This window comes from Aythya ferina (genome assembly GCF_964211825.1).
Source record: "Aythya ferina genome assembly, contig: HAP1_SCAFFOLD_37, whole genome shotgun sequence".
Classification (NCBI taxonomy): Eukaryota; Metazoa; Chordata; class Aves; order Anseriformes; family Anatidae; genus Aythya; species Aythya ferina.
In genome coordinates this window covers 1,001,457-1,026,840 of record NW_028181461.1, presented here as the reverse complement: position 1 = coordinate 1,026,840, position 25,384 = coordinate 1,001,457, and the positions used below count along the sequence as shown (strand labels likewise).

The window sequence follows — 25,384 nt, the reverse complement described above, 5'->3', positions numbered from 1 at the left end:
AGCACTGATTACTGCTGAGATTACAGAGGATCTTCATGGTCTCTGTGGCATCTTTAGGCAGACAGATGCAGAGCTCCAGGCAGGAGCAAGTCTTCTTGAGATGAAGAGGCAGTGAGGATACAGCCTTGGTGAGGATGTTTTCTATGAAATAAGGTTTAGTTTTTGCTCAGAAAAGTCTCTCTAACATGTCACTGTCTATTACTCCATGGACAGGCAACCATGCCCTGAGGCAGCAAATGTCCAACAGCAGCTTCCCCACTGAGTTCCTCCTCCTGCCATTCGCAGACAAACGTGAGCTGCAGCTCCTGAACTTCGGGCTCTTCCTGGGCATCTACCTGGCTGCCCTACTGGGCAACGGCCTCATCCTCACTGCTGTAGCCTGTGACCACCGCCTCCACACCCCCATGTACTTCTTCCTCCTCAACCTCACCATCCTCGACCTGGGCTGCATCTCCACCACAGTTCCCAAAGCCATGGACAATTCCCTGTGGGATACCAGGGCCATTTCCTCCTATGGATGTGCTGCTCAGATTTTATTCTTTGTCTTTTTCATTTCAGCAGAGTTTTCTCTTCTCACCATCATGGCCTATGACCGCTATGTTGCCATCTGCAAACCCCTGCACTACGGGACCATAATGGCCAGCAAAACTTGTCTCAACATGGCAGCAACTGCCTGGGGCATTACTTTTGTCTATGCTGTGCTGCACACTGCCAATACCTTTTCTCTTCCCCTCTGCCAAGGCAATGCCCTGGACCAGTTCTTCTGTGAAATTCCCCAGATCCTCAAGCTGTCTTGCTCTGATGCCTACCTCAGAGAAGTTGGGCTTCTTGTGGTTAGTGCCTGCTTAGCATTTGGATGTTTTCTTTATGTTGTGCTCTCCTATGTGCAGATCTTCAGGGCAGTGCTGAGGATCCCCTCACAGCAGGGACGGCACAAAGCCTTTTCCACATGCTTCCCTCACCTGGCCGTGGTCTCCCTGTTCATCAGCACTGGATTATTTGACTATCTGAAGCCCCCCTCTGTATCCTCCTCCTCCCTGAATCTTTTGCTGGCAGTTTTGTATTCAGTGGTGCCTCCAGCAGTGAACCCCCTCATCTACAGCATGAGGAACAAGGAGCTCAAGGATGCAGTGTGCAAATTGATAACTGGATATTTTCAGAACCAATAAACTGCCATTCTTCCTCTGCATATCATTTATAATGTAGCTCATTACAGGCCTAGAAGTTGGAAATTTGTGTGTGGTTGTGTTGCATTATCTTATCTTTGATTTATATGTGATGGTGTTGCACACAAAGGTATCATTATTCATCCCCTTCCATTTCAGTATCTACCTGTCTGTGTGACTCTGAGACATGGAATAAATGAGAAGCCAAGCTCTGTGTATTTAAATAAAAGAAAGAACCCTGCTGTGATTTGCTTGCCTGAGATTCTTCCTCAGAGACCTGTGGTGGAGCTGCAGGGGCACTTGGTTGTGTGCAAAGGTGGAGGGAAAGAGTCCTGGCACAGCAGCACTGCCAGGGAGTCCCAGGATTTATTTTATTTTGTTTTGTTTTGTTTTGTTTTGTTTTTATTTATTTTATTATTTTATTTTATTTTTTTCCCAAGCTTCCCTCTTTCACCTCCCACATTCTTCTTCAGAGCCCTTGTGTTACTGTGAGGACTGATTCTTCTTGTTGCTCAGGAGAGGCAGGAGAGCATGGAACATACAGAACATGAGTCTGTCCAACGTGGAGGCAATCAGGTGCTAAGCATTCAAGGTGCTAAATCAGTGCAAGGAGAGCTCTGCAACTCCAGGAAACATGGCAGGCATAGGGAAAACAATCTCCTGGATTTGTTGTTATTCCTCTGGTTGAATTTCACAGAATCACAGAATCACAGAATTTCTAGGTTGGAAGAGACCTCAAGATCATTGAGTCCAACCTCTGACCTAATGCTAGCAGTCCCCACTAAACCATATCCCTAAGCTCTACATCTAAAGGTCTTTTGAAGACTTCCAGGGATGGTGACTCCACCACTTCCCTGGGCAGCCTGTTCCAATGCCTCACAACCCTTTCAGTAAAGAAGCTCTTCCTAACATCTAACCTAAAACTCCCCTGGCTCAACTTAAGCCCATTCCCCCTCGTCCTGTCACCAGGCACGTGGGAGAACAGATTTATATACTGAATACTGTGAAAAACAGCTCCCAACATTGGAAATGAGTTGGACTTGATGCTTCTTGTGGGTCCTGTCCAGCTCAGACTATTCCATGAGTCTCTGACTCCGAAGAAGGCCAGCTATCTGTGCGCAGCCTCCATGGCCAAGGAACCACTTGTGTGGGAGGCACTCAGTGGCAGTGCCCCCCACCAGCTGGCTCTGCCTTCCCAGCCTGACCAGCATGGCCCTGCAGAGTGCCCCCACGGCCCTGTGCACCACAGCCCTCGCTCTGCAAAGCAGCACCACCAGCTGGGGGGCTGTGGGCAGCATGGGAACGGGCTGCAGGAATGGCTGCTCAGGCCAGCCCAGACGTGCTGGGCTGGGGCAAGGCTGTGTGGGACATGGGGTGTCCCAGGAGCAGAGCAGGGCGCTGAGTGTGTGCAGTGTTGCTGCTTGAGGAGCCCCAGGGCCAGCAGTGTGGTGCTGTGCTGTGCTGGGGAGTGGGTCTGGACTGGGGGGCTGCAGGATGTCTGAGAAGGTGGAGTGGCGGGGTTTACATCCTGCAGATGGCAGCAGCAGGGACACTGCTACTGACCTCCCCTTCTCCATTTCCTGTTTGTGTGCCATCCCAGCATGGGCTGTTCTGCTGGGCTGGGCTGGGCTGTGCTGGGGAGAGGAAAGGAGGTGTGGAGAGCTGGGGAGGGTTTGGGCTGGGGTGGCCTCCTGAGAGGACAGCAAATGTCCAACAGCAGCTTCCCCAACTTGTTCCTCCTCTTGCCATTCGCAGACACACGCAAGCTGCAGATCCTGCAGGAAGGACTCCTCTAGAGCCTGAAGCAGCCCCTGCTCCCAGTGCCTCCCTCAGCCAACACCAGCTGCAGCTTGAGCTGGAGAGCTGCAGAACAGTTCTCGTGCTAAGAGAGAGGCTCTGTTTGGGGGTGCTATATGACTTGCATTAGGTTTTCCTCAGAGAAGTCTGTTCTAACTTTGTTTTGCTTTCTCCTCTTCAGCAGACAGCCTTGTCCAAAGTCAGAGAATGCCCAACAGCAGCTTCCCCAATGAGTTCCTCCTGCTGCCATTCACAGACACGCACGAGCTGCAGCTCCTGCACTTCGGGCTCTTCCTGGGCATCTACCTGGCTGCCCTCCTGGGCAATGGCCTCATCCTCACTGCTGTAGCCTGTGACCACCGCCTCCACACCCCCATGTACTTCTTCCTCCTCAACCTCGCCCTCCTTGACCTGGGCACTATTACTACCACCATTCCCAAAGCCAAGGCCAACTCCCTATGGGATACCACAGCCATTTCCTACACAGGTTGTGCTGCTCAGGTTTTTTTATTTTTCTTTTTTTTTTTTTTTCAGCAGAGTTTTATCTTCTCACCATCATGGCCTACGACCGCTACATTGCCATCTGCAAACCCCTGCACTATGGGAACCTCCTGGGCAGCAGAGCTTGTGCCCAGATGGCAGCAGCTGCCTGGGGCAGTGGCTTTCTCTATGCTATCTGGCACACGGCCACTACATTTTCCCTGCCCCTCTGCCAAGGCAATGCTGTGGACCAGTTCTTCTGTGAAATCCCCCAGATCCTCAAGCTCTCCTGCTCTCACGCCTATCTCAGGCAAGGTCATCTTCTCATCTTTAGTGCCTGTTTAACCATTGTATGTTTTGTCTTCATTGTGGTGTCCTATGTGCAGATCTTCAGGGCCGTGCTGAGGATGCCCTCTGAGCAGGGCCGGCACAAAGCCTTTTCCACATGCCTCCCTCACCTGGCTGTGGTCTCCCTGTTTCTCAGCACTGTCATGTTTGCCCATCTGAAGCCCTCCTCGATCTCTTCCGCATACCTGGACTTGTTGGTGTCATTTCTGTACTCGGTGGTGCCTCCAGTAGTGAACCCCCTCATCTACAGCATGAGGAACCAGGAGCTCAAGGATGCCTTGAGGAAACTGGTGCATTGTTGTGTTTCAGAAACAAGAAATTTCCCTTAATCTTCTGCATAAGAGTGATAATGTAAAGCATTTCAGGCACAAGATGAATTCTGGTGTCTTTTTGGACATTTTTAATAGTCTGCAGAACAGCACCGTCTCTGGGCTGTATGGAATGGGAGTTGCATGGTGAAGGGGTGCAGCTCTGTCTGTCCAGGCCAGCACAGATGCACTCAGCTGCAAATTGTCCCCTGGGAGACTGTATGTCTCAGGAGAAGAGCAACTCCCTGTTTGTGTGCAGTGGAGATATGGGGAGAGAAACCCTTTGCTACTGGTGCCAGTAGCCACATTGTATGCACACAGGAGAAATGAACACAAAGGAGCACAAAGGCCATCAGTTATTCCCATATATTTCATGAAGGCCAGTGGGGCAAGATAGTGTCACGAGGCCAAGTAACGTCTCCTGGGAAGCCACCTGAGTGCAGTCCTGGGGTGTGATTCCTTGAACCGAGGTCCCTGTGCCCATTCCTCATGCCTTGGGGCATCTCAAAGGAGGGTAGAGCAGGAGAAAGCACCGCAGGGCTGAGGTGCCTTCCAGCCTCTGGCAGTGGCTACAGGACCAAGAGGGACATTGCAAGCGCTGCAGTGCACTGCATGTGGTGTGCAAGTCAGGGACTCTATGACATTTGGAAAAGAGGGTGGGCCACTCAGGAAGACTATAAGGATGTGGTAAGGCTGTGCAGGGACAAAATTAGAAAGGCCAAAGCTCACCTGGAGCTTAATCTGGCTACTGCTGTTAAGAATAACAGAAAATATTTTTATAAATACATAAACATGAAAAGAAGGACTAAGGAGAATCTCCATCCTTTGCTGGATGTGGGGGGAAACTTAGTGACAAGAGATTAGGAAAAGGCTGAGGTGCTTAATGCCTTCTTTGCCTCAATATTTAGTGGCAAGACCAGTTGTTCTCTGGATACCCAGTACCCTGAGCTGGTGGGAGGGGATAGGGAGCAGAATGTGGCCCTCATAATCCACAAGGAAATGATTGGTGAACTGCTACAGAACTTACATGTACGCAAATTGATGGGGCCGAAAGGGATCCACCCAAGGGTGCTGAGAGAACTGGCAGAAGAGCTGGCCAAGCCACTTTCCATCATTTATCAACAGTCCTGGCTATGAGGGGCGGTCCCAGTCAACTGGCGACTAGCAAATGAGATGCCCACCTACAAAATGGCTGGAAGGAGGATCTTGGAACGACAAGCCTGTCAGTCTGAACTCGGTACTGGGGAAGCTCAAGGAAGCTTGTGCCATCACACAGCACTTGCAGGGCATCCAGGCAATCATGCCCTGCCAGCATGGGTTTATGAAAGGCAGGTCCTGCTTAACACACCTGTTCTCATTCTATGACAGTGACACACTTAGTGGATGAGGCTGTGGACTGTGGCTGTGGTCTATCTTGACCAGTAAGGCTTTCGACACTGTTTCCCACAGCATTCTCCTCGAGAAACTCACTGCTCATGGCTTAGTCTCATGTACAGAATCACAGAATCACAGAATTTCTGGGTTGGAAGAGACCTCAAGATCATCGAGTCCAACCTCTGACCTAACGCTAGCAGTCCCCACTAAACCATATCCCTAAGCTCTACATCTAAAGGTCTTTTGAAGACTTCCAGGGATGGTGACTCCACCACTTCCCTGGGCAGCCTGTTCCAATGCCTCACAACCATTTCAGTAAAGAAGTTCTTCCAAACATCTAACCTAAAACTCCCCTGGCGCAACTTAAGCCCATTCCCCCTCATCCTGTCACCAGGCACATGGGAGAACAAACCAACCCCCACCTCACTACAGCCTCCCTTGAGGTACCTGTAGAGAGCGATAAGGTCGCCCCTGAGCCTCCTCTTCTCCAGGCTGAACAAGCCCAGCTCCCTCAGCCTCTCCTCGTAGGACTTGTTCTCCAGGCCCCTCACCAGCTTCGTCGCCCTTCTCTGCACCTGCTCAAGCACCTCCATGTCCTTCTTGTAGCGAGGGGCCCAAAACTGAACACAGTACTCGAGGTGCGGCCTCACCAGAGCCGAGTACAGGGGGACGATCACCTCCCTAGCCCTGCTGGTCACACTGTTCCTGATACAAGCCAGGATGCCATTGGCCTTCTTGGCCACCTGAGCACACTGCTGGCTCATATTCAGCCAACTATCCACCATCACTCCCAGGTCCTTCTCTGCCTGGCAGCTCTCCAACCATTCCTCTCCCAGCCTGTATCTCTGCTTGGGGTTATTGTGCCCCAGGTGCAGGACCCGGCACTTGGCCTTGTTGAACTTCATGCAGTTGACCTCAGCCCATCGGTGCAGCCTATCCAGATCCTCCTGCAGAGCTTTCCTACCCTCGAGCAGATCGACACACGCACCTAACTTGGTGTCATCTGCAAACTTACTGAGGGTGCACTCGATGCCCTCGTCCAGATCATCGATGAAGATATTAAAGAGGACCGGCCCCAGCACCGAGCCCTGGGGGACGCCACTAGTGACTGGCCTCCAACTGGACTTGGCTCCATTCACCACGACTCTTTGGGCCTGGCTATCCAGCCAGTTTCTAACCCAATGAAGCGTGTGACAGTCCAAGCCAAGAGCAGCCAGTTTCTTGAGGAGAATGCTGTGGGAGACGGTGTCAAAAGCCTTGCTGAAGTCAAGGTAGACCACATCCACAGCCTTTCCCTCATCCACCCAGCGCGTCACGTTGTCATAGAAGGAGATCAGGTTCGTTAAGCAGGACCTGCCTTTCATAAACCCATGCTGACTAGGCCTGATCGCCTGCTTCCCCTGCAAGTGCCGCGTGATGACTCTCAGGAGGATCTGCTCCATGAGCTTCCCTGGCACTGAGGTCAAACTGACATGTCTGTAGTTTCCCGGGTCTGCCCTCCGGCCCTTCTTGTAGATGGGCGTCACATTTGCTAGCCGCCAGTCAACTGGGACCTCCCCCAATCGCCAGGACTGCTGATAAATGATGGACAGTGGCTTGGCCAGCTCCTCTGCCAGTTCTCTCAGTACCCTTGGGTGGATCCCATCCGGCCCCATCGACTTGTGCACATCCAAGTGCCGTAGCAGGTCACCAACCAGTTCTTCGTGGATAGTGAGGGCCACATCCTGCTCCCCATCCCCTTCAACCAGCTCAGGGTACTGGGTATCCAGAGAACATCCGGTATTGCCGCTAAAGACTGAGGCAAAGAAGGCATTGAGCACCTCCGCCTTTTCCTCATCTCTTGTAACTATGTTTCCCCCCGCATCCAGTAAAGGATGGAGATTCTCCTTAGTCCTCCTTTTTGTGTTGATGTATTTATAGAAACGTTTATGTTATCTTTAACGACAGTAGCCAGATTGAGCTCCAGATGAGCTTTGGCCTTCCTAATTTTGTCCCTGCACAGCCTCTCTACATCCTTATAGTCCTCCCTAGTGGCCTGCCCACTTTTCCAAAGATTATAAACCCTCTTTTTTCTCCTAAGATCAAGCCACAATTCTCTGTTGAGCCAGGCTGGTCTTCTTCCCCGCCAGCTTGTCTTTGGGCACGTGGGAACAGACCGTTCTTGTGCCATTAAGATTTCCCTCTTGAAGAGCGCCCAGCTTTCCTGGACCCCCCTGCCCTTCAGAACCGCCTCCCAAGGGACTCTACCAAGTAGTGTCCTGAGCAGCTCAAAGTCAGCCCTCTGAAAGTCCAATACAGCGGTTTTACTGGTCCCCTTCCTGGCCTCACCAAGAATAGTGAACTCCACCATTTCGTGGTCACTCTGCCCAAGACAGCTCCCGACAATCACATCCTCCACCAGTCTTTCTCTGTTTGTGAAGAGAAGGTCTAGTGGGGCACCACCCCTGGTAGGTTCACTAACCAGCTGCGTCAGGAAGCTATCTTCCACGCTCTCCAGAAACCTCCTAGACTGCTTTCTCAGGGCTGTGTTGTGCTTCCAGGATATGTCAGGGAAGTTGAAGTCCCCCACGAGAACAAGCGCTGAAGATTTCGCAACTTCTGTCAGTTGCCTGTAGAACTCCTCAGCCATCTCCTCATCCTGGTTCAGCGGTCTATAGCAGACCACGACCAGGACGCTCCGTGCTGCTGGATGGCTGTCTGTGGGAAGCTGGAGTGAGGCCTCTGCACCCTCACCTGGGAGGGAAGAGCTGAGATCCATCTCAGGCCCCCAGGGACAAGGTGAGGATTCTGTCCAGCTGCACATGGACTTGGGTCTTCTTTGCTCTCAGCTGTCTCCCTTTTCTTGTACATTAATCACATTCAAGTACATGAATGTGATTGTTGTCCTAAGCATTACAGGGGTAACTGCAAAAAAATGAAGCAAGGAAAATATGCTTTCCACAACTCTGTGGTCAGATGAGTTGTTCACAAGGCTCATTCATCTGACAAGTGGACTGAACTAGAGGTTGCTCCATGTTCCTGCTTCCCTCCTGCTTCATAACAGGAACACCTCCTCTGGAGCCCACAGCAGCCCCTGCTCCCAGTGCCACTCTCATCCAGCATCAGCCACAGCTCAAGCAAGAGAGCTGCAGACAGGTTCTCCTGCAAAGAGAAAGGCTGGTCTGGGGGGCTATTCTAAGACTTGCAATAGGTGTTCCTTGGAGAAGTCTGTTCTAACTTTGTCCTGCCTTCTTCTCTTCAACAGACAGCTGTGTCCAATGTCAGCAAATGTCCAACACCAGCTTCCCCACAGAGTTCCTTCTCCTGCCATTTGTAGACACACGTGAGCTGCAGCTCCTGCACTTTGGGCTCTTCCTGGGCATCTACCTGGCTGCCCTCCTGGGCAATGGCCTCATCCTCACCACAGCCTGCGACCACCACCTCCACACCCCCATGTACTTCTTCCTCTTCAACCTTGCCCTCCTTGACCTGGGCTCCATCTCCACCACTGTCCCCAAAGCAATGGCTAATTCCCTGTGGGACACCAGGGCCATTTCCTTCTTTGGCTGTGTTACCCAGGTCTTTATGTTTGTTGCATTTGTCACAGCACAGTTTTATCTTCTAATCATCATGGCCTATGACCGCTACATTGCCATCTGCAAACCCCTACACTAAGGGAGAATAATGGCCAGCAAAACTTGTGTCAACATGGCAGAAGCTGCCTGGGGCAATGGCTTTCTCTATTCTGTGCTGCACACTGCCAATACCTTTTCCCTCCCACTCTGCCAAGGCAATGTCTTGGACCAGTTCTTCTGTGAACTTGCCCAGATCCTCAAGCTGTCTTGCTCAGATGCCTACCTTAGAGAAGTTGCATTCCTCATCTTTAGCGTTTGCTCAGGTACTGCATTTTTTGCTTTTCTGTTGCTGTCCTATGTGCAGATCTTCAAAGCTTTGCTGAGGATCCCCTCACAGCAGGGACAGAACAAAGCCTTTTGCACGTGCCTCCCTCACCTGGCCATTGTCTCCCTGTTCATCAGCAATATCATGTTTGCTTATCTGAAGCCCCCCTCTATTTCCTCCTCATGCCTTGATCTCTTGCTGGCAGTTCTGTACTCGGTGGTGCCTCCAGCAGTGAACCCCCTCATCTAGAGCATGAGGAACAAGGAGCTCAAGGATGCTGTTAGGAAACTGATTTGGGGAATGTTTTTCAGTACTCATAAAGTTTTTTTCACTCTCCAGAAGTGAAAATTGTGCATCTCATTCCAACACTTTTTTTTTTTTTTTTTTGCTTCTTTGTTTGTTTTTATCATTATTAATAAAATTGCTTTTTCCTTATTGTCATTTTTACTGTTTTTGCTCCTTGCATTCTGATATAAATGTTTGGATTCTTCCCACTACAACGAATGACTGAAACTGCTCTGTATCATATAAATGCTTTATACATGTACAAGTAACTGTGAGTCAGTGAAGGCTCTCATAACACTTTTGGTAATAAACAGGATAACTCATGTACACTGCCTGAAGGCTGGAATTTCCTAGCCAAGCCAGTGTCAAGAATAGGCCCAAAGAATTGCTCCCTACAAGAGTCTGTTTCTGCTTTGGTTCAGGATGGAATGGCTCATTGTTGCATTGTCACCTGTCAGAGACCAAGGGCTAGATTTAAGACTCACCTGTGGGTGTCTGCTCACAGCAGAGGCAGCGCATGGTCACTGCATTATGTAGCCAGGGCTGTTCCCACATGTGGCCTGTAGGTGGTGTCCTTCAAGAGGGGAATCTGGAGCTGCCTCCAGAACCCAGGGTACCTCCAGGGACAGCGGAGCATGGCATGAGCACTGACTGCAGCCCCTCTGAAAGTGAGAGATCTCCCACTGCGTGCTCAGTCACAAGGAAAGAAGTAAACCCAGGTATTCACAGGGAAACTGCTACTCTGCAGTCTCAGAGAAGAAAGTCTCTGAGCCCAGCCCTGAGCTCTACAATATCAAAACACTCTCTAATATCAGGCACTACACCACCGAGCCTCCTTCATTGCCTGTCCCTTCTGAAGAACTTATGGCCATTCTTAGCAGCACTCCAGGGAGGCTGACGAGGCATAGGCAAGCTTGAGAGGTCGGCCTGTGCAAAACTCATGAAGTTCAACAAGGCAAAGTTCAAGGTCCCACATGTCCTTGGGGTAATCCCAAGGACAAATACAGGCTGGGCAGAGAATAGATTGAAAGCAGCCCTGAGGAGAAGAATGTGGGGGTGTTGGTGGAGCTCACCATGAGCCGGCAGTGTGTGCTTGCAGCCCAGAAAGCCAACCGTATCCTGGGCTACATCAACAGAAGCATAGCCAGCAGGGCAGGGGAGGGGATTCTCCCCCTCTACTCTGCTCTCACGAGACCCCACACAGAATACTTTGTTAGCTCTGGGGCTCCCAGGACAAGAAGGAAGTGGGAATATTAGAACAAGTCCAGAGGAGGGCCACAAAGATGATCACAGGGCTCAAGGTCCTCTCCTATGAAGGCAGGCTGAGAATTGTGTTTTTTCAGCTTGCAGAAGAGAAGGCCCTGAGGAGACCTTCTAGCAGCCTTCCAATACCTAAAGGGGGCTGTCCTGGTTTCAGTTAGGACAGAGTTGGTTTTCTTCCTAGTAGCTGGTGGAATGCTGTCTTTTGGCTTGGGATGAGAGGAGTGCTGATAACATGTTGATGTTATAATTGTTGCAGAGCAATGCTTACACCAAGCCAAGGATGTTTCAGCTTCTCACCTTCCAAGAGGCCAAAGACTGCTCTCCCGAAGACCAGAGTTGTGAGCTTGCTATTTGCCAGCTGTGCTGCCCTCCTGCAGGATCAACTCCACCATGGTCCCTGCAGGGAACATTGTGGAACATCAGCCCCGAGATCCTTTTCTGCAGAGTTATGCTCCATCCACTTGTCCCTCAGTCTATATGTATATTCAGGAATACACGGCCTGATGTACAGAATCTGGCACTAGTTCTTGTTGAATTTTATATTGTAGGCGACTGACCAATGTTCCAATCTATCAAGATGTCTCTGTAACGCCCCTCTACACTCAACTCAATTGACTAAGCCTACTAATATAGTAGATGTAGGGCAGTCTACTCATGTGCCTAAGCTTTCAAACACCTTTTAGAAAGTACTGTCTCTAAATTACCGCTTCTCCATTAATCTACTCCCACTTTTGGGAATGAGAGAGATATGTTAAAGGGGAGGTTTATATTATTTAGCTAAATGACAAGGGACAGCTTCCAGGTTAGTGACAAGGCACAAAGGGAGGCCACATTTTTAGGCAGTCTACACTGAAAAAACTCTAATACCTACATTCCCAGTCTCTGAAGTCCTAACTTAAAGGATTACTGCTTAGTCGGACATCCTCGGGCACCTCAAATGTCAAATGGCATTTGCATTTGAACAACTCACTGTTCTTCTCTATCTCCTTTAATTACCGTGGGAGCTTAGCCTAGAGTATTTTGTACATATCTGAACAGAGGTGAGAGAAATCCCATATCATGTGGGTTTGTGGCTGATATGGAAGGTTCTGGGCCCCATTACAGGCCTAGGACATCAAACTCAGAATGAGATGCATCAGTTGACTCCCTGTGATCACTTCCCTCAGCTTGGGAAAATGTGATCCCTGCCAGTCACATTCTGGGTGTCCTGCCTAAAAGTGGAAGATGACAAGGGAATTCTTTGATGAAACTTCTCCTGCTACAAGAAATGACACTGCTGGAAGTAAGTATCTCTCCTCAGCTGTGGGAGGGAACATCAGGGATTGCTTCAGCCTGTTTCAATGTTGATAACCCTAGAGACCCAGGGATATCTCAAGGGACACAAGACAGGGCAGAGACAGTGAGGCCCTGGGCTGAAGCTGTGCTGCTGAGCTGGGTTGGGCTCTTGGGCCCAAGGGGAGCTCCTGGCAAGCGGGCAGCACTGCAGAGAGACAGCTCTGCCCAGGAGCAGCTCCTCTGCACAGCACAGCAGGGCTGGGGGCACTGCCTGCAGGGGACAAGGACAACTTAGAGAAGGGAGGGAGATGTTAAAGGCAGTGTGGAGTGGGGGATGCTGAGAGCTCACAGTAGGAGAAATCTTCACAGCCCTGAATAGGGTAAGTCTCTGGCTGCAGGGCAGCACAGCTGTTGTTCCTGATGCCATCTCCAGATTTGCTGGCAAATCCCACAGTCTACGGGAGCTTTCAGGAGCACTCTGCTTTCTCTATGGTAGAGAAGAATGACAAGGTCCAGAGCAGGGATTCTCTGCCGTAAATAACAGAGGGACAGGACATGAGGGTTCCTTCTCACAGGGCTGGTGGCAGGCTGTGCAGCCGTTGTGCAGGCAGGGGTGGCCAGGGCTGTGGTGCAGAGTAGAGTCCCTGCAGTGCCCCAGGGGCTGTGTGCCGGGGCAGGGCCTCTGCTGCCTGCCAGGCTCAGCACTCAGCCTGCTTGGGGAGCTGCCCAGGGTGCTGTGGGGAGAAGCTGAGGGTAGAAGGGAAGGAAGGAGCTGTGACAGGGCAGGGTCCTGCTGCTGCCCAGAGGCTGCTCCCTAGATCAGGCTGCTCACATTTCCACAGCAGCCCCATTGCATGTCTGGGGGAGATTCTTCACAGGGAAGACCAATGTCTGCTGTATCTGAAGGGAAGGCACTCTGTGAAGTTTCTGCTTTCACTTTTCTGTTTTGAAGGGCAGCTAGGGGGATGGTAATAGAGTTGTCAGGTTTGAATGAATGACTGAAGATCAGAGAACATTACACTGAAAGGTCTGTCGGTCTTTGAGGAAACTCACAATTTTGTTCTACACCCTTTCACCTAGAGAGCACCAAAACCACTGTCACTGTTTCTTGAAAGATTGTTGGATATCCTGCTCAGGATCTGCAAATAGGGAAATACCTCTGGCCAGTGTGCACCTGAGATCCATATCTGGTGCTCTTTACCAGATGCTGTAAAGTAGTACTGACTTCTGATCTCACAGAGGATCTGCCTGATCCCTGACACCCTTAGACAGAAAAAAACATGGCTCACAGGGAAGAAGCAGAGTGTCTTGCTGTGGAGGGTTCTGTGAAATATGTTAGAGGTTTTGGTCACAGAAGTCTACCTAACTTGTGTCTGTCTTTTCCACCATGGACAGCCAGCCATGCCCTGAGACTGCAAATGTCCAACAGGAGCTTCCCCAATGAGTTTCTCCTCCTGCCATTTGCAGACACACGCCAGCTGCAGCTCCTGCACTTCGGGCTCTTCCTGGGCATCTACCTGGCTGCCCTCCTGGGCAATGGCCTCATCCTCACTGCTGTAGCCTGCAACCACCGCCTCCACACCCCCATGTACTTCTTCCTCTTCAACCTTGCCCTCCTTGACCTGGGCACTATTACCACCACTGTCCCCAAAGCCATGGCTAATTCCCTGTGGGACACCAGGGCCATTTCGTACTTGGGTTGTGCTACCCAGATTTTTATGTTTGCTCTCTTCGTCGCAGCAGAGTTTTCTTTCCTCACCATCATGTCCTATGACCGCTATGTTGTCATCTGCAAACCTCTGCACTATGAGACAATAATGGACAGTAGAACTTGTGCCAACATGGCAGAAGCTGCCTGGGGAAGTACTTTTCTCTATGCTGTGCTTCACACTGCCAATACCTTTTCCCTTCCCCTCTGCCAAGGCAATGCCCTGGACCAATTCTTCTGTGAAATTCCCCAGATCCTCAAGCTCTCCTGCTCACGTGCCTACCTCAGAGAACTTGGTCTTGTTGTGGTTACTTTATGTTTACTCTTTTTGTGTTTTGTTTTCATTGTGCTGTCGTATGTGCAGATCTTCAAGACTGTGCTGAGGATCCCCTCACAGCAGGGACGGCACAAAGCCTTTTCCACATGCCTCCCTCACCTGGCCGTGGTCTCCCTCTTCATCAGCACTGGCACATTTGCCTACCTGAAGCCCTCCTCCATGTCCTCCTCCTCCTTGAATCTGATGCTGGCAGTTCTGTATGCAGTGGTGCCTCCAGCAGTGAACCCCCTCATCTACAGCATGAGAAACCAGGAACTCAAGGATGCAGTTAGGAAAATGATGACAGAATGTTTCTCAGAGGCATTAATCTTCCTGTTTTCGTCTACATATCACTCATAACATAACTTGTTACAAGCCCTGATTTTCTACTTTTAATTTTATTTTTATTTATTTTGTTTTTATTATTTTTATTTTGTTTTTATTTGTTATTTCTTTGCTTCAGTTGTCATAGTGTTTTCCACAAAGATATGACATTATTCATTCCCTTCTACAGGCAAAGAAGAGCTCTGCTACACTAGGTAACACAGCAGCCATAGAGAAAGGAGCCTGGTGAATTATTTGCCATTCCTCTATTGAAATCAGTGGATCTAGTGAATCACCCCAGAAGACTCTGGAAATGGTGTGAACTCTATGATCCATGTGATCCGTGGATTCTGTGATTCTTGTGAATCCCTTCCAACTCAGGATATTCCACGTGTGGAGAGTAGTTAGACTTGTTTGTGTCACTGATAGGCACCAACACAGGACAAAAGGGGAGTTGAACAGCTTGTTCCTGCTTTCTCTTGTATAAACTTAAAGATGGTGATCCACAATCTTGGTGTGAGAGACAGCTGAAGGAGGGAGTGTTCTAGTGGCAGGACAACCCTGTTTGGTGACAGAACAAAATATTGGCAGCTATAATGTCTAGAGTGAAAGCTTTTGCATGATTATTTGTAAAATGAATATTGATGTTAAGATCTCTGAATATGATAATGAGCTCAATGAAGTACATGATAAACATATGTGACTATAGTAGTCAACTCTGCACCCAAATCATGCTAAATGTCACTTCTCAGGTGGTGAGGGGATGGCAGGGTGGGGGGGTGATGGTAACAGATAACAGTAGGGTATGAAAGAGTGTTGGTGATAGGAGCATAATTTAGAGATAGGGAAAAAAAGGAGTAAGAGTGAGGAAAAAGAAGGTCGGGGGGGGGGAGGAAGAAGAACCTGGGGACCTTGTCCTGGTTTCAGTTAGGACAGAGTCAATTTTCTTCCTAGTAGCTGGTAGAATGCTATGTTTTGGCTTAGGATGAGAAGAGTGCTGATAACACCCCGATGTTTTAATTGTTGCAGAGCAGTGCTTACACCAAGCCAAGGACATCTCAGCTTCTTGCTTTGTCCTGCCATCGGGCAGGCTGGGGGTGCAGCAAGAGCTGGGAGGGGACAGACCCAGGACAGGTGACCCAAACTAGCCAAAGGGGTATTCCGTACCATCTGACATCATGCTAAACAATATATAGGGGTGGCTAGCCGGGAGAGGGTGGCCAGACTGCTTGGGGTTAGGCTGGGCATCGGTCAGCGGGTGGTGAGCACTTGCATTGTGCATCACTTGTTTGTACACATTATTATTAGTAGTACTATTATCATCATTATTGCTTTATTATTGTTATTATAGTTATTATTATTATTGTTATTATTATTTTCCTGTCTTAATAAACTGTCTTTATCTCAACTCATGGGCTTCACTTTCCTGTGTCTCTCACCCATCCCAGAGAGGGAGGGGGAGGGTGAGCGAACAGCTGTGTGGTGTTTAGCTGCTGGCCGGGTTAAACCACAACAGTCCTTTTGGCGCCCAACGTGGGGCACGAAGGGTTGAGGTAACGACAGATCTGACCAGAGTGTGTTAAACTAAAATTGGTATAAGTATTAGACCTGTTTAATAGTCACTTGTCATAATGCTGATTGCTTTAATCTCAACTCTGCTGCACTTGCTTTCCAAATTGAGTATTATAGCACATTATTTTCCGTATGTGCTCCCTGTCATGTTGTTTATCCTCTCCGGGCCCTGGTTTAAGATCATTATGGTACTGTGCGTTGTAACAGTGGCTTATGAGACGATGAAATATCTGGTCATGACTCTAACTTGGTATTTGTACTCAGCAAAGTCGTCGACTCTATACTTTGGAAATCATATCTCAGAAACTATTAGCAATCATACCTATTGCCTTTTTTCAGCAGGGAGTCAATCTGTGGAGGGGAAAGGGGAAGATATTTTTTCTCACTCGTTCACTCTCCCTTTCTCCTTCACCACCCTCTTATCCTCCGAGCTTGTTACAGTAGCTCTCCAAGATATTGAATATCCTTGGGATACTTAGACCAGCATGGTCTTGTTGTTCTGCCTCCTGAATGTGCTTCAGGTTTTGCTTAAATTTAAACAACTACTTAGGAATCTCATCCAGAGATCTGCCTGGAGGCAGTATAGTTGTGGGTGGCAGGGAGTATGGGAGGATATGGGCAGGCATTTAGAGCAGTGGGCACCTCCAGTGTTTTGGAAATTCACCCCTGAACAACTGCAAAATCCTAAAAAACTGGTAGAATGCTTGAAAAAAAGGTGTCATGACTATGGCAGTTCCAAAGTGACATAAATCATTGTAAAGTGCTGGGGCCTGACTCATGCCTATTGAGCTGCAAATGATATTACTATCAACTCAGTGACAGACCCTATGGCCACTCCAAGTCCTGTGAAAGATCCAATGGCCACTGCGACCCCTACGGTGGACTCTGCAGCCACTCCAGCTCCAGTTCCTGCAGCCGCTCCAGTTCCTGCAGCTACTCCAGTTCCAGTTCCTGCAGCTGCTCCAGCTCCTGTGGCTGGGTCAGAGAAACGAGCTGTAGCAGTGCAAGTTGCCCCTGTAGAGGAGGTGAAAAAATGGTATAGGAATTCAGGTTGTTTAGAACGCAGAGAGTCTTCTGCCAAATCTAGGTATAGAGACGACGATTCTGGGCCATCAGGGATTCAGGAGGAGGAAGATGAGGATGACGAAAAATCAACAGTAACTACCCAAAAGCTACACCAGCGTGAGCTATGAGATGTACGAAAAGATTTTGGTTGTTGCATAGGTGAGCATCTTGTCACCTGGCTGCTCCGGTGCTGGGACACTGGAGCCAATTTTGTGGAATCAGAAGGCAGGGAAGCCAGGCGGCTGGGATCCCTTGCTAGAGATGCAGGCATTGACGAAGCAATTGCAGATGGAGCACAATCTCACAACCTCTGGAGGCATCTCCTCTCAGCTGTGAGGGAAAGGTATCCCTTCCAAGAAGAACCTGTACGTTTACCAGGCAAGTGGACCACTATGGAGAAGGGAATCCAGTACCTGAGGGAATGAGCTGTACGGGAGGTGATTTATGAGGACCCAGACCTCAGAAAAACATCCACAGATCCAGATGAAGTCAGGTGTACACGACCCATGTGGCGGAAGTTTGTACGGAGTGCACCATCATCATATGCCAGCTCATTGGTGTCGTGGTTCCGCTCGAGTGGGCAGCCGAGCTCCACCACAGCCGCTCTCTCACTCCCCCTTCTCAAAGAGGAGTGGGGAGAAAATATGTGAAAAGGGCTCAAGGGTTGAGATTAGGACGAGAAAATCACACAATAATTATTGTAACGGGCAAAACAGACTCAGCATAAGAAGATAGTAAGATTTATTGCTCATTACGAACGAGCTAGAGAAGTGAGAAACAAAGGAAAGAAACCAAAAGCACCTTCCCCCCCCATCCACCCTCTTCCACCTCCTCCCCCCGAGCGGCGCAGGGGAACAGGCAAATGGGGGTTATGGTCAGTCTACAGCACTTCTTCTCTGCCGCTCCTTCTCGGTCACTCTCGTCCCCTGTGCTGTGGGGTCCCACCCACGGGATGCAGTCCTTGATGAACTGATCCAGCGTGGGCTTCCCATAGGCAGCAGCTCTTCCAGAACTGCTCCAGATATGGGTCCATACCATGGGGTCCATCCCTCAGGAGAAAACTGCTCCAACCTGGCCCCCCTACGGGCAGCAGCTCCTGCCGGGTCACCTGCTCCTGCGTGGTCTCCTCTCCACGGGCTACAGGTCCGGCCCGGAATCTGCTCCGGCAGGGGTCTTCCACAGGCAGCAGCCTCCGTCGGTGCAGGGCCACCTGCTCCACCGTGGTCTCCTCCACGGGCTGCAGCGTGGAACCCTGCTCCACCGTGGTACTCCATGGGCTGCAGGGGGACAGCCTGCTTCACCATGGTCCTCACCACAGGCCACAGGGGACTTCTGCTCCGGTGCCTGGAGCACCTCTCTCCCTCCTTCTTCACTGACCTTGTCACCTGCAAGGCTGTTCCTCAATCCCTTCACTCTCCTGGCTGCTGTGTGGCGCAGCGTTTTTTTCCCTGTCTTAAATATGCTCTCACAGAGGCACAAAACAACATCGCTTATTGGCTCAGATCTGGAAAACAATGGGGCCCTTCCCAAACATGGGGCAGCTTCTAGATCTTTCTCACAGAAACCACCCCTATGGTCCCCTGCTACCAAAACCTTGCCACGTAAACCCACTACAATTGGCAATAATGGCCTGGAAAGACGATGAGGAACCTACAGTGGATAAAGTGGCTAAACAATTCTGGCAGTACGAAGAAAGTCTCTCCTCTTCCTTACAGGCCTGTGTCTCAGCTGTGGAGAAACTTTCAGAAGAATTCCACCAACTTAAAGAGAATTTATCTTTCTCCCCACCTCAACGAACCAGTGTCCACCAACTAAAAGAGAATACGTTGGAGAAACTTTCTGAAAAGGTCCACCAACTTGAAGAGAGTTTATTTTCTTCCCCACCTGTACAAAGCAGTGTCTCAGCTATCAGGAGTAAGCATTCATCCACACAAGGAAGACAATATGGTGGGTACACACCCCGTGCCACACTGTGGTTTTACCTACATGACCATGAAGAGGACATGAGAAAATGGGATGGAAAATCTTCCTTGACCCTGGAGGCACGGGTATGGGAGTTGCAAAAGAAAACAATTGGGAAAAAGAGGTTCTCTGAAAAATTTGCTGCTCCAATTTCCAGCAGGCAGTCCTTTAGACACAGAAACAGAGATTCTGACTAGGATTAGAGGGGCACTGCCTCCAGCCAGGGGGAGAAGAGGGACAACTGAGTTTATTGGACTGTGTGGATTTGGTGGCCTGGCATGTCAGATGCACAGAAGTAGAAGGCTTTAGTAGATAACAGTGCACAGTGTACTATAATACCATCAAGCTATAAAGGGCCAGAACCCATCTGCATTTATGGGGTGATGGGGGGATCCCAGCAGTTGACTGTATTGGAGGCTGAAGTGAGTCTGACTGGGAATGAGTGGCAAAAACATCATATTGTGACTGGCTCAGCTGCTCTGTGCATCCTTGGCATAGACTATCTCAGGAAAGGATATTTCAAGGACCCAAAAGGGCTTTTGGCATAGCTGTCTTAGAGACAGAGGACATTAAACAGTTGTCTACCTTGCCTGGTCTCTCAGAGGACCCTTCTGTTGTGGGGATGCTGAGGGTCGAAGAACAGCAAGTGCTAATTGCTACCACAACTGTGCACTGGCAGCAATATCGCACCAACCAAGACTCCCTGATTCCCATCCATGAGCTAATTCATCAATTGGAGAGCCAAGGAGTGATCAGCAAGACTCATTCACCTTTCAATAGTCCCATATAGCCAGTGCGAAAGTCTAATGGTGAGTGGAGACTAACGGTGGACTATCATGGCCTGAACAAACTCACGCCACCACTGAGTGCTGCAGTGCCAGACATGCTGGAACTCCAGTACAAACTAGAATCAAAAGCAGCCAAGGGGTATGCCACAACTGATATCGCTAATGCATTTTATTCAATCCCTTTAGCAGCAGCGTGCAGGCCAGTTTCCTTTCACTTGGAGGGGTGTCCAATACACCTGGAGTTGGCTACCCCAGGGGTGGAAACACAGCCCTACCATTTGCCATGGGCTGATCCAGTCTACGCTAGAGCAGGGGGAAGCTCCTAAACATCCGCAGTACATCAGTGACATCATTGTGTGGGGTGGAACAGCAGAGGAAGTTTTCGAGAAAAGGAAGAAAATAGTCCAAATCCTTCTGAAAGCCGGTTTTGCCATAAAACAAAATAAAGTCAAAGGACCTGCACGAGAGATCCAGATTTTAGGAATAAAATGGCAAGATGGATGCTGTCAAATCCCAATGGATGTGATCAACAAAATAACAGCTATGTCTCCACCAACTAGCAAAAAAGAAACACAGACTTTCCTAGGTGTTGTGAGGTTTTGGAGAATGCACATCCCAAATTACAGTCTGATTGTAAACCCGCTCTGCCAAGTAACCCGTAAGAAGAATGAGTTTGAATGGGGCCCTGAACAACGACAAGCCTTTGAACAAATCAAGCAGGAAATAGTTCATGCAGTAGCCCTTGGGCCAGTTCGAACAGGACCAGATGTAAAGAATGTGCTCTACACTGCAGCCGGGGAGAACGGCCCCACCTGGAGCCTCTGGCAGAAAGAACCTGGGGAAACTCGAGGTCAACCCCTAGGGTTTTGGAGTCGGGGATACAGAAGATGTGAGGCCCGCTACACTCCAATAAAAAAGGAGATGTTGGCAGCATATGAAGGAGTTTGATCTGCTTTGGAGGTGGTCGGTACAGCACAGCTCCTTCTGGCATCCCGACTGCTGGTACTAGGCTGGATGTTCAAAGGAAGGGTCTCCTCTACACATCATGCAACTGATGCTACATGGAGCAAGTGGGTTGCACTGATTACTCAGCGGGCTTGAATAGGAAACCCCAGTCACCCAGAAATATTGGAAGTGATTATGGACTGGCCAGAAGGCAAATACTTTGGGATATCATCAGAGGAGGAGGTGGGTCATGCTTAAGAAGCCCCACTGTACAACCAGTTACCAGAGAATGAGAAGAAATATGCCCTGTTCACTGATAGGTCCTGTCGTATTGTGGAGAAGCATTGGAGATGGAAGGCTGCTGTATGGAGTCCTTCAAGACGAGTTGCAGAAGCTGCTGAGGGAGAAGGTGAATCGAGTCAGTTTGCAGAAGTGAAGGCCATTCAGCTGACTTTAGATATTGCTGAATGAGAAAAGTGGCCAGTTCTCTATCTCTACACTGATTCATGGATGGTAGCAAATGTCCTGTGCAGGTGGTTACAGCAATGGAAGCAAAACAACTGGCAGCGCAGGGGTAAACCCATGTGGGCTGCTGCACTGCGGCAAGATATTGCGGCCCGTGTAGAGAACCAGGTTGTAAAGGTATGCCACGTAGATGCTCATGTGCCCAAGAATCAGGCTACTGAAGAACATCAAAACAACCAGCAGGTGGATCAGGCTGCTAAGATTGAAGTGGTTCAGGTGGACCTGGACTGGCAACATAAAGGTGAATTATTTATAGCCCGATGGGCCCATGACATGTCAGGCCATCAGGGTAGAGATGCAACATACATGTGGGCTTGTGATCGAGGGGTGGACCTGACCGTATAGCTATACGGACAATATAGCACAGGTTATTTAGGACTTTGAAACGTGCGCTTCAATCAAGCAAGCCAAATGGTCAAAGCCTCTTCGGTATGGAGGACAATGGCTGAAATACAAATATGGAGAGGCCTGGCAGATTGATTACATCACACTCCCTCAAACACACAAGGGCAAGCACCATGCACCTACAATGGTGGAAGCAACCACCAGATGGCTGGAAACATGTCCTGTGCCCCATGCCACCACCCAGAACACTATCCTAGGCCTTGAGAAGCAAGTCCTATGGCGACATGGCACCTCAGAAAGAATTGAGTCAGACAATGAGACACATTTCCGAAACAACCTTATAGACACTTGGGCCAAAGAACATGGTATCGAGTGGGTGTAACACATCCCTTATCATGTACCAGCCTCCGGGAAAATGGAGCTATACATTGGACTGTTAAGGACAACACTGAAGGCAATGGGTGCTGGGACATTCAAACATTGGGAAATATATTTACCAAAAGCCACCTGGTTAGTCAACACGAGGTGATCTGTAAAAAAGCTGGACATGCCCAATCAAACATGTTATGTTCTGCAGAAGGAGATAAAGTCCCTGTAGTACACATAAAAAACATCCTGGGGAAGACAGTCTGGGCTATTCCTGCCACAGGCAGAGGAATGATATGCTGAACAATTAATATGGGGAGGCTGGCTGGGGTGGGAAGACCAGCTGCTGCTTGGGGATAGGTTGGGCATCGGTCAGTGGGTGGTGAGCAATTGCGTTGTGCATCACTTGTTTTGTACACATGATTATGAGTAGTACTATTAGCATTATTATTATTTTCCTTTGCTTTCTGTGCTAATAAACTGTCTTTATCTCAACTCAAAGGCTTTCATTTTTTCTGCATTCTCTCCTCCATCCCAGAGAGGGAGTGGGGAGTATGAACAAATGGCTGTGTGGTGCTTAGCTGCTGGTTGGGTTAAACCACAACATCATGGTAGAAACCCTCACCCTAATAGCAGAAAGCATACTTTTAAAATCCATCTACCTTTTGTTCAGAGAGGAGCAGTTGGTGATGACATCAGTCTGCTTCAAGCACCACACCCCAGCAGAGACCCTGCTGCCTTCAAGAGCTGTCAGCCCTGAGGCCTTGGGGACACTTCAAGGGAGCCCAATGGCACAGAGCAAGCGATGCCATGGTCGGGTTCTGTGCTGCTGAGCTGGGCTGGGCTCCTGGGCACAAGGGGAGCTCCTGGCAAGAGGGCAGCGCTGCAGAGATACAGCTCTGCCCAGGAGCAGCTCCTCTGCACAGCGCAGAAGGGCCGGGGGCTCTCACCACAGGTGGCACGGGGAGAGGAGAGAAGGAGAGAGGGCTTGGAGGCAGTGAGGAGTGCAGCAACAGTGGGTAGAGTGTGGCAGGACAGATTTGCAGCCTCTTGACACCATGAGGCTCTGGCAGCAGGGCAAAGCCGGTGGGGTTGCCTGAGGGGTCTTCTACAGCTGGCACATCCGATGCCTGATACAGCATCTGTCCAGACTGTTCTCTCTGTTTCTGAAGTGCTTTAGAGAATGGCATTTATGAGAGGGCATTTCAAGAGGAAGATTGAGGCTTGATTTATCTGAAGGGTAAGTCTTTTTCTGCAGTCTGTGCTTTCAGATTCCTGCAGAGGAGGGGAGGCAGGTTTCATGGTAATGGACTCTCAGTATTTTGCAGGAGACTCAGATGCCCAGGATTTCTGTTTTAGAAAAACTCATCAGGTGTGGTGGGGTAGCAACAACAAACAATCTGACCCCATAAAAGGAAAATTAAAAAAATATATATCCATATATATATATATATATCTGATCTGAAGTTAGGTGACCTGGGAGCAACACTGGGGCAAAATTCTTTGATATCAGGGGTGAAGTGAGTCTGAGATTACTCTGTGTTCCTCTTTACTTCTGCCAGGGCATAACTGACTCTTCCATTTCCCACAGAGGAGTCCCCTGCTCACAGGGATACCCTCAGGCAGCATCAGGAAGAACTTATGAAAAGAACCTGCCAAATGACTTCCTGGAAGTGGATAATGTTTTTGGCAATTTTAAATAAGAGATGGGATGAGTTTTCTTCTGATAAGTCGGTTGTACGTTATTACTGTTCTTTCTCTTCTTTGTGCAGGACCACATCCCCAGAAAGGCAGATGTCCAATAGAAGCTCCATAACTGAGTTTCTCCTGCTGCCATTCGCAGACACACGCGAGCTGCAGCTCCTGTATTTCGGGCTCTTTCTTGTCATCTACCTGGCTGCCCTCCTGGGCAACGGCCTCATCCTCACAGCTGTAGCCTGTGACCACCACCTCCACACCCCCATGTACTTCTTCCTCCTCAACCTTGCCCTCCTTGACCTTGGATCCATCTCCACCACTGTTCCCAAAGCCATGGCCAATTCCCTGTGGGACACCAGGGCCATCTCCTATCAAGCGTGTGCTGCACAGGTCTTCTTTTTTGTCTTCTTGGTTGGAGCAGAATATTGTTTTCTCACCATCATGGCCTACGACCGCTACATTGCCATCTGCAAACCCCTGCACTACGGGAGCCTGCTGGGCAGCAGAGTTTGTGTCCAGATGGCAGCAGCTGCCTGGGGCAGTGGCTGTCTCAATGCTGTCCTGCACACGGCCATTACATTTTTACTGCCCCTCTGCCAAGGCAATGCTGTGGACCAGTTCTTCTGTGAAATTTCCCAGATCCTCAAGCTCTCCTGCTCAAATGCCTACCTCACAGAAGTTGGGGCACTTGTATTGAGTTTTTCTTTAGCATCTGGCTGTTTTTTCTTCCTTGTGTTGTCCTATGTGCAGATCTTCAAGGCTGTGCTGAGGATTCCCTCTGAGCAGGGTCAGCACAAAGTCTTTTCCACGTGCCTCCCTCACCTGGCTGTGGTCTCCCTGTTTGTCAGCACCACCATGTTTGCCTACCTGAAGCCCCTCTCCATCTCTTCCCCATCCCTGGACCTGATGGTGGCAGTTCTCTACTCGGTGCTGCCTCCAGTAGGGAACCCTTTCATCTACAGCATGCGGAACAAGGAACTCAAGCAAGCTCTATGGAAACTGATGACTTGATGTGTTTCAGAAGAAATTAATTTTCAATCTACTTCTGCAAATGATTTAAAATGTCACTTATCAAAAGAACAGACTATATTCTCTTTCTTTTTTCTTTGTGTGTGTCTGTGTGTATATGAGCATGTGTTTTTAGTATTGGTATTTTTTAGTTTCAATTCATCTATGGATTTCCAATAAACTGTCATTATTTGTCCCACTTCCATTTCAGTATGTATGTGTTGAATGTATATACTGAAACTCTATACATGAGGAGCCTATCTCCCTGTGAATTTAAATAAAAGAAAGGATCCTGCAGTGCCTTCTTTGTCTGACGTCCTTCCTCTGAGACCTGGTCTGGATCTGCAGGGGCAGTGCCCGTGTGCAGAGGAAAAGAGTCCCATCCCATCAGCACGGCCAGGGAGCACCAGCACTTGGTGCATGCAGAGTTGCTCTCTTGCCACTGCCACTCTCTCCTACTGAGCCCTCCTGGTGGAGGCAGGCCCAGCTGCTCCTGTAGCTTGGTGTCAGTGCTGCTGTGGGGCTGTGCTGGGACTGCAGGTAGGGACAGGAAGTGGGCACGACAGTGGCACAGCTGGTCTCCAGAG

General features: G+C 49.5%; 3 protein-coding genes and 1 pseudogene across 4 annotated transcripts; all 4 read left to right on the top strand.

The window, feature by feature from the left end:
* Positions 1 to 236: 236 nt before the first annotated feature.
* On the top strand, positions 237 to 1,169 carry LOC311428270 (olfactory receptor 14A16-like; the record flags this gene model as incomplete). The annotated part of the gene is made up of 1 exon (XM_084539799.1): positions 237 to 1,169. One exon carries the CDS (start codon positions 237 to 239, stop codon positions 1,167 to 1,169), a length of 933 nt encoding a protein of 310 aa, XP_084395925.1.
* A 2,001-nt stretch (positions 1,170 to 3,170) lies between these two features.
* LOC311428269 (olfactory receptor 14C36-like) lies at positions 3,171 to 4,120 on the top strand (annotated as a pseudogene). The gene has a single exon. The product of its transcript is annotated as an olfactory receptor 14C36-like (transcript).
* Positions 4,121 to 13,593: 9,473 nt separating this feature from the next.
* On the top strand, positions 13,594 to 14,559 carry LOC311428268 (olfactory receptor 14A16-like; the record flags this gene model as incomplete). The annotated part of the gene is made up of 1 exon (XM_084539798.1): positions 13,594 to 14,559. One exon carries the CDS (start codon positions 13,594 to 13,596, stop codon positions 14,557 to 14,559), a length of 966 nt encoding a protein of 321 aa, XP_084395924.1.
* Positions 14,560 to 23,885: 9,326 nt separating this feature from the next.
* LOC311428267 (olfactory receptor 14C36-like) lies at positions 23,886 to 24,800 on the top strand (the record flags this gene model as incomplete). The annotated part of the gene is made up of 1 exon (XM_084539797.1): positions 23,886 to 24,800. One exon carries the CDS (start codon positions 23,886 to 23,888, stop codon positions 24,798 to 24,800), a length of 915 nt encoding a protein of 304 aa, XP_084395923.1.
* Between the last annotated feature and the right edge of the window lie 584 nt (positions 24,801 to 25,384).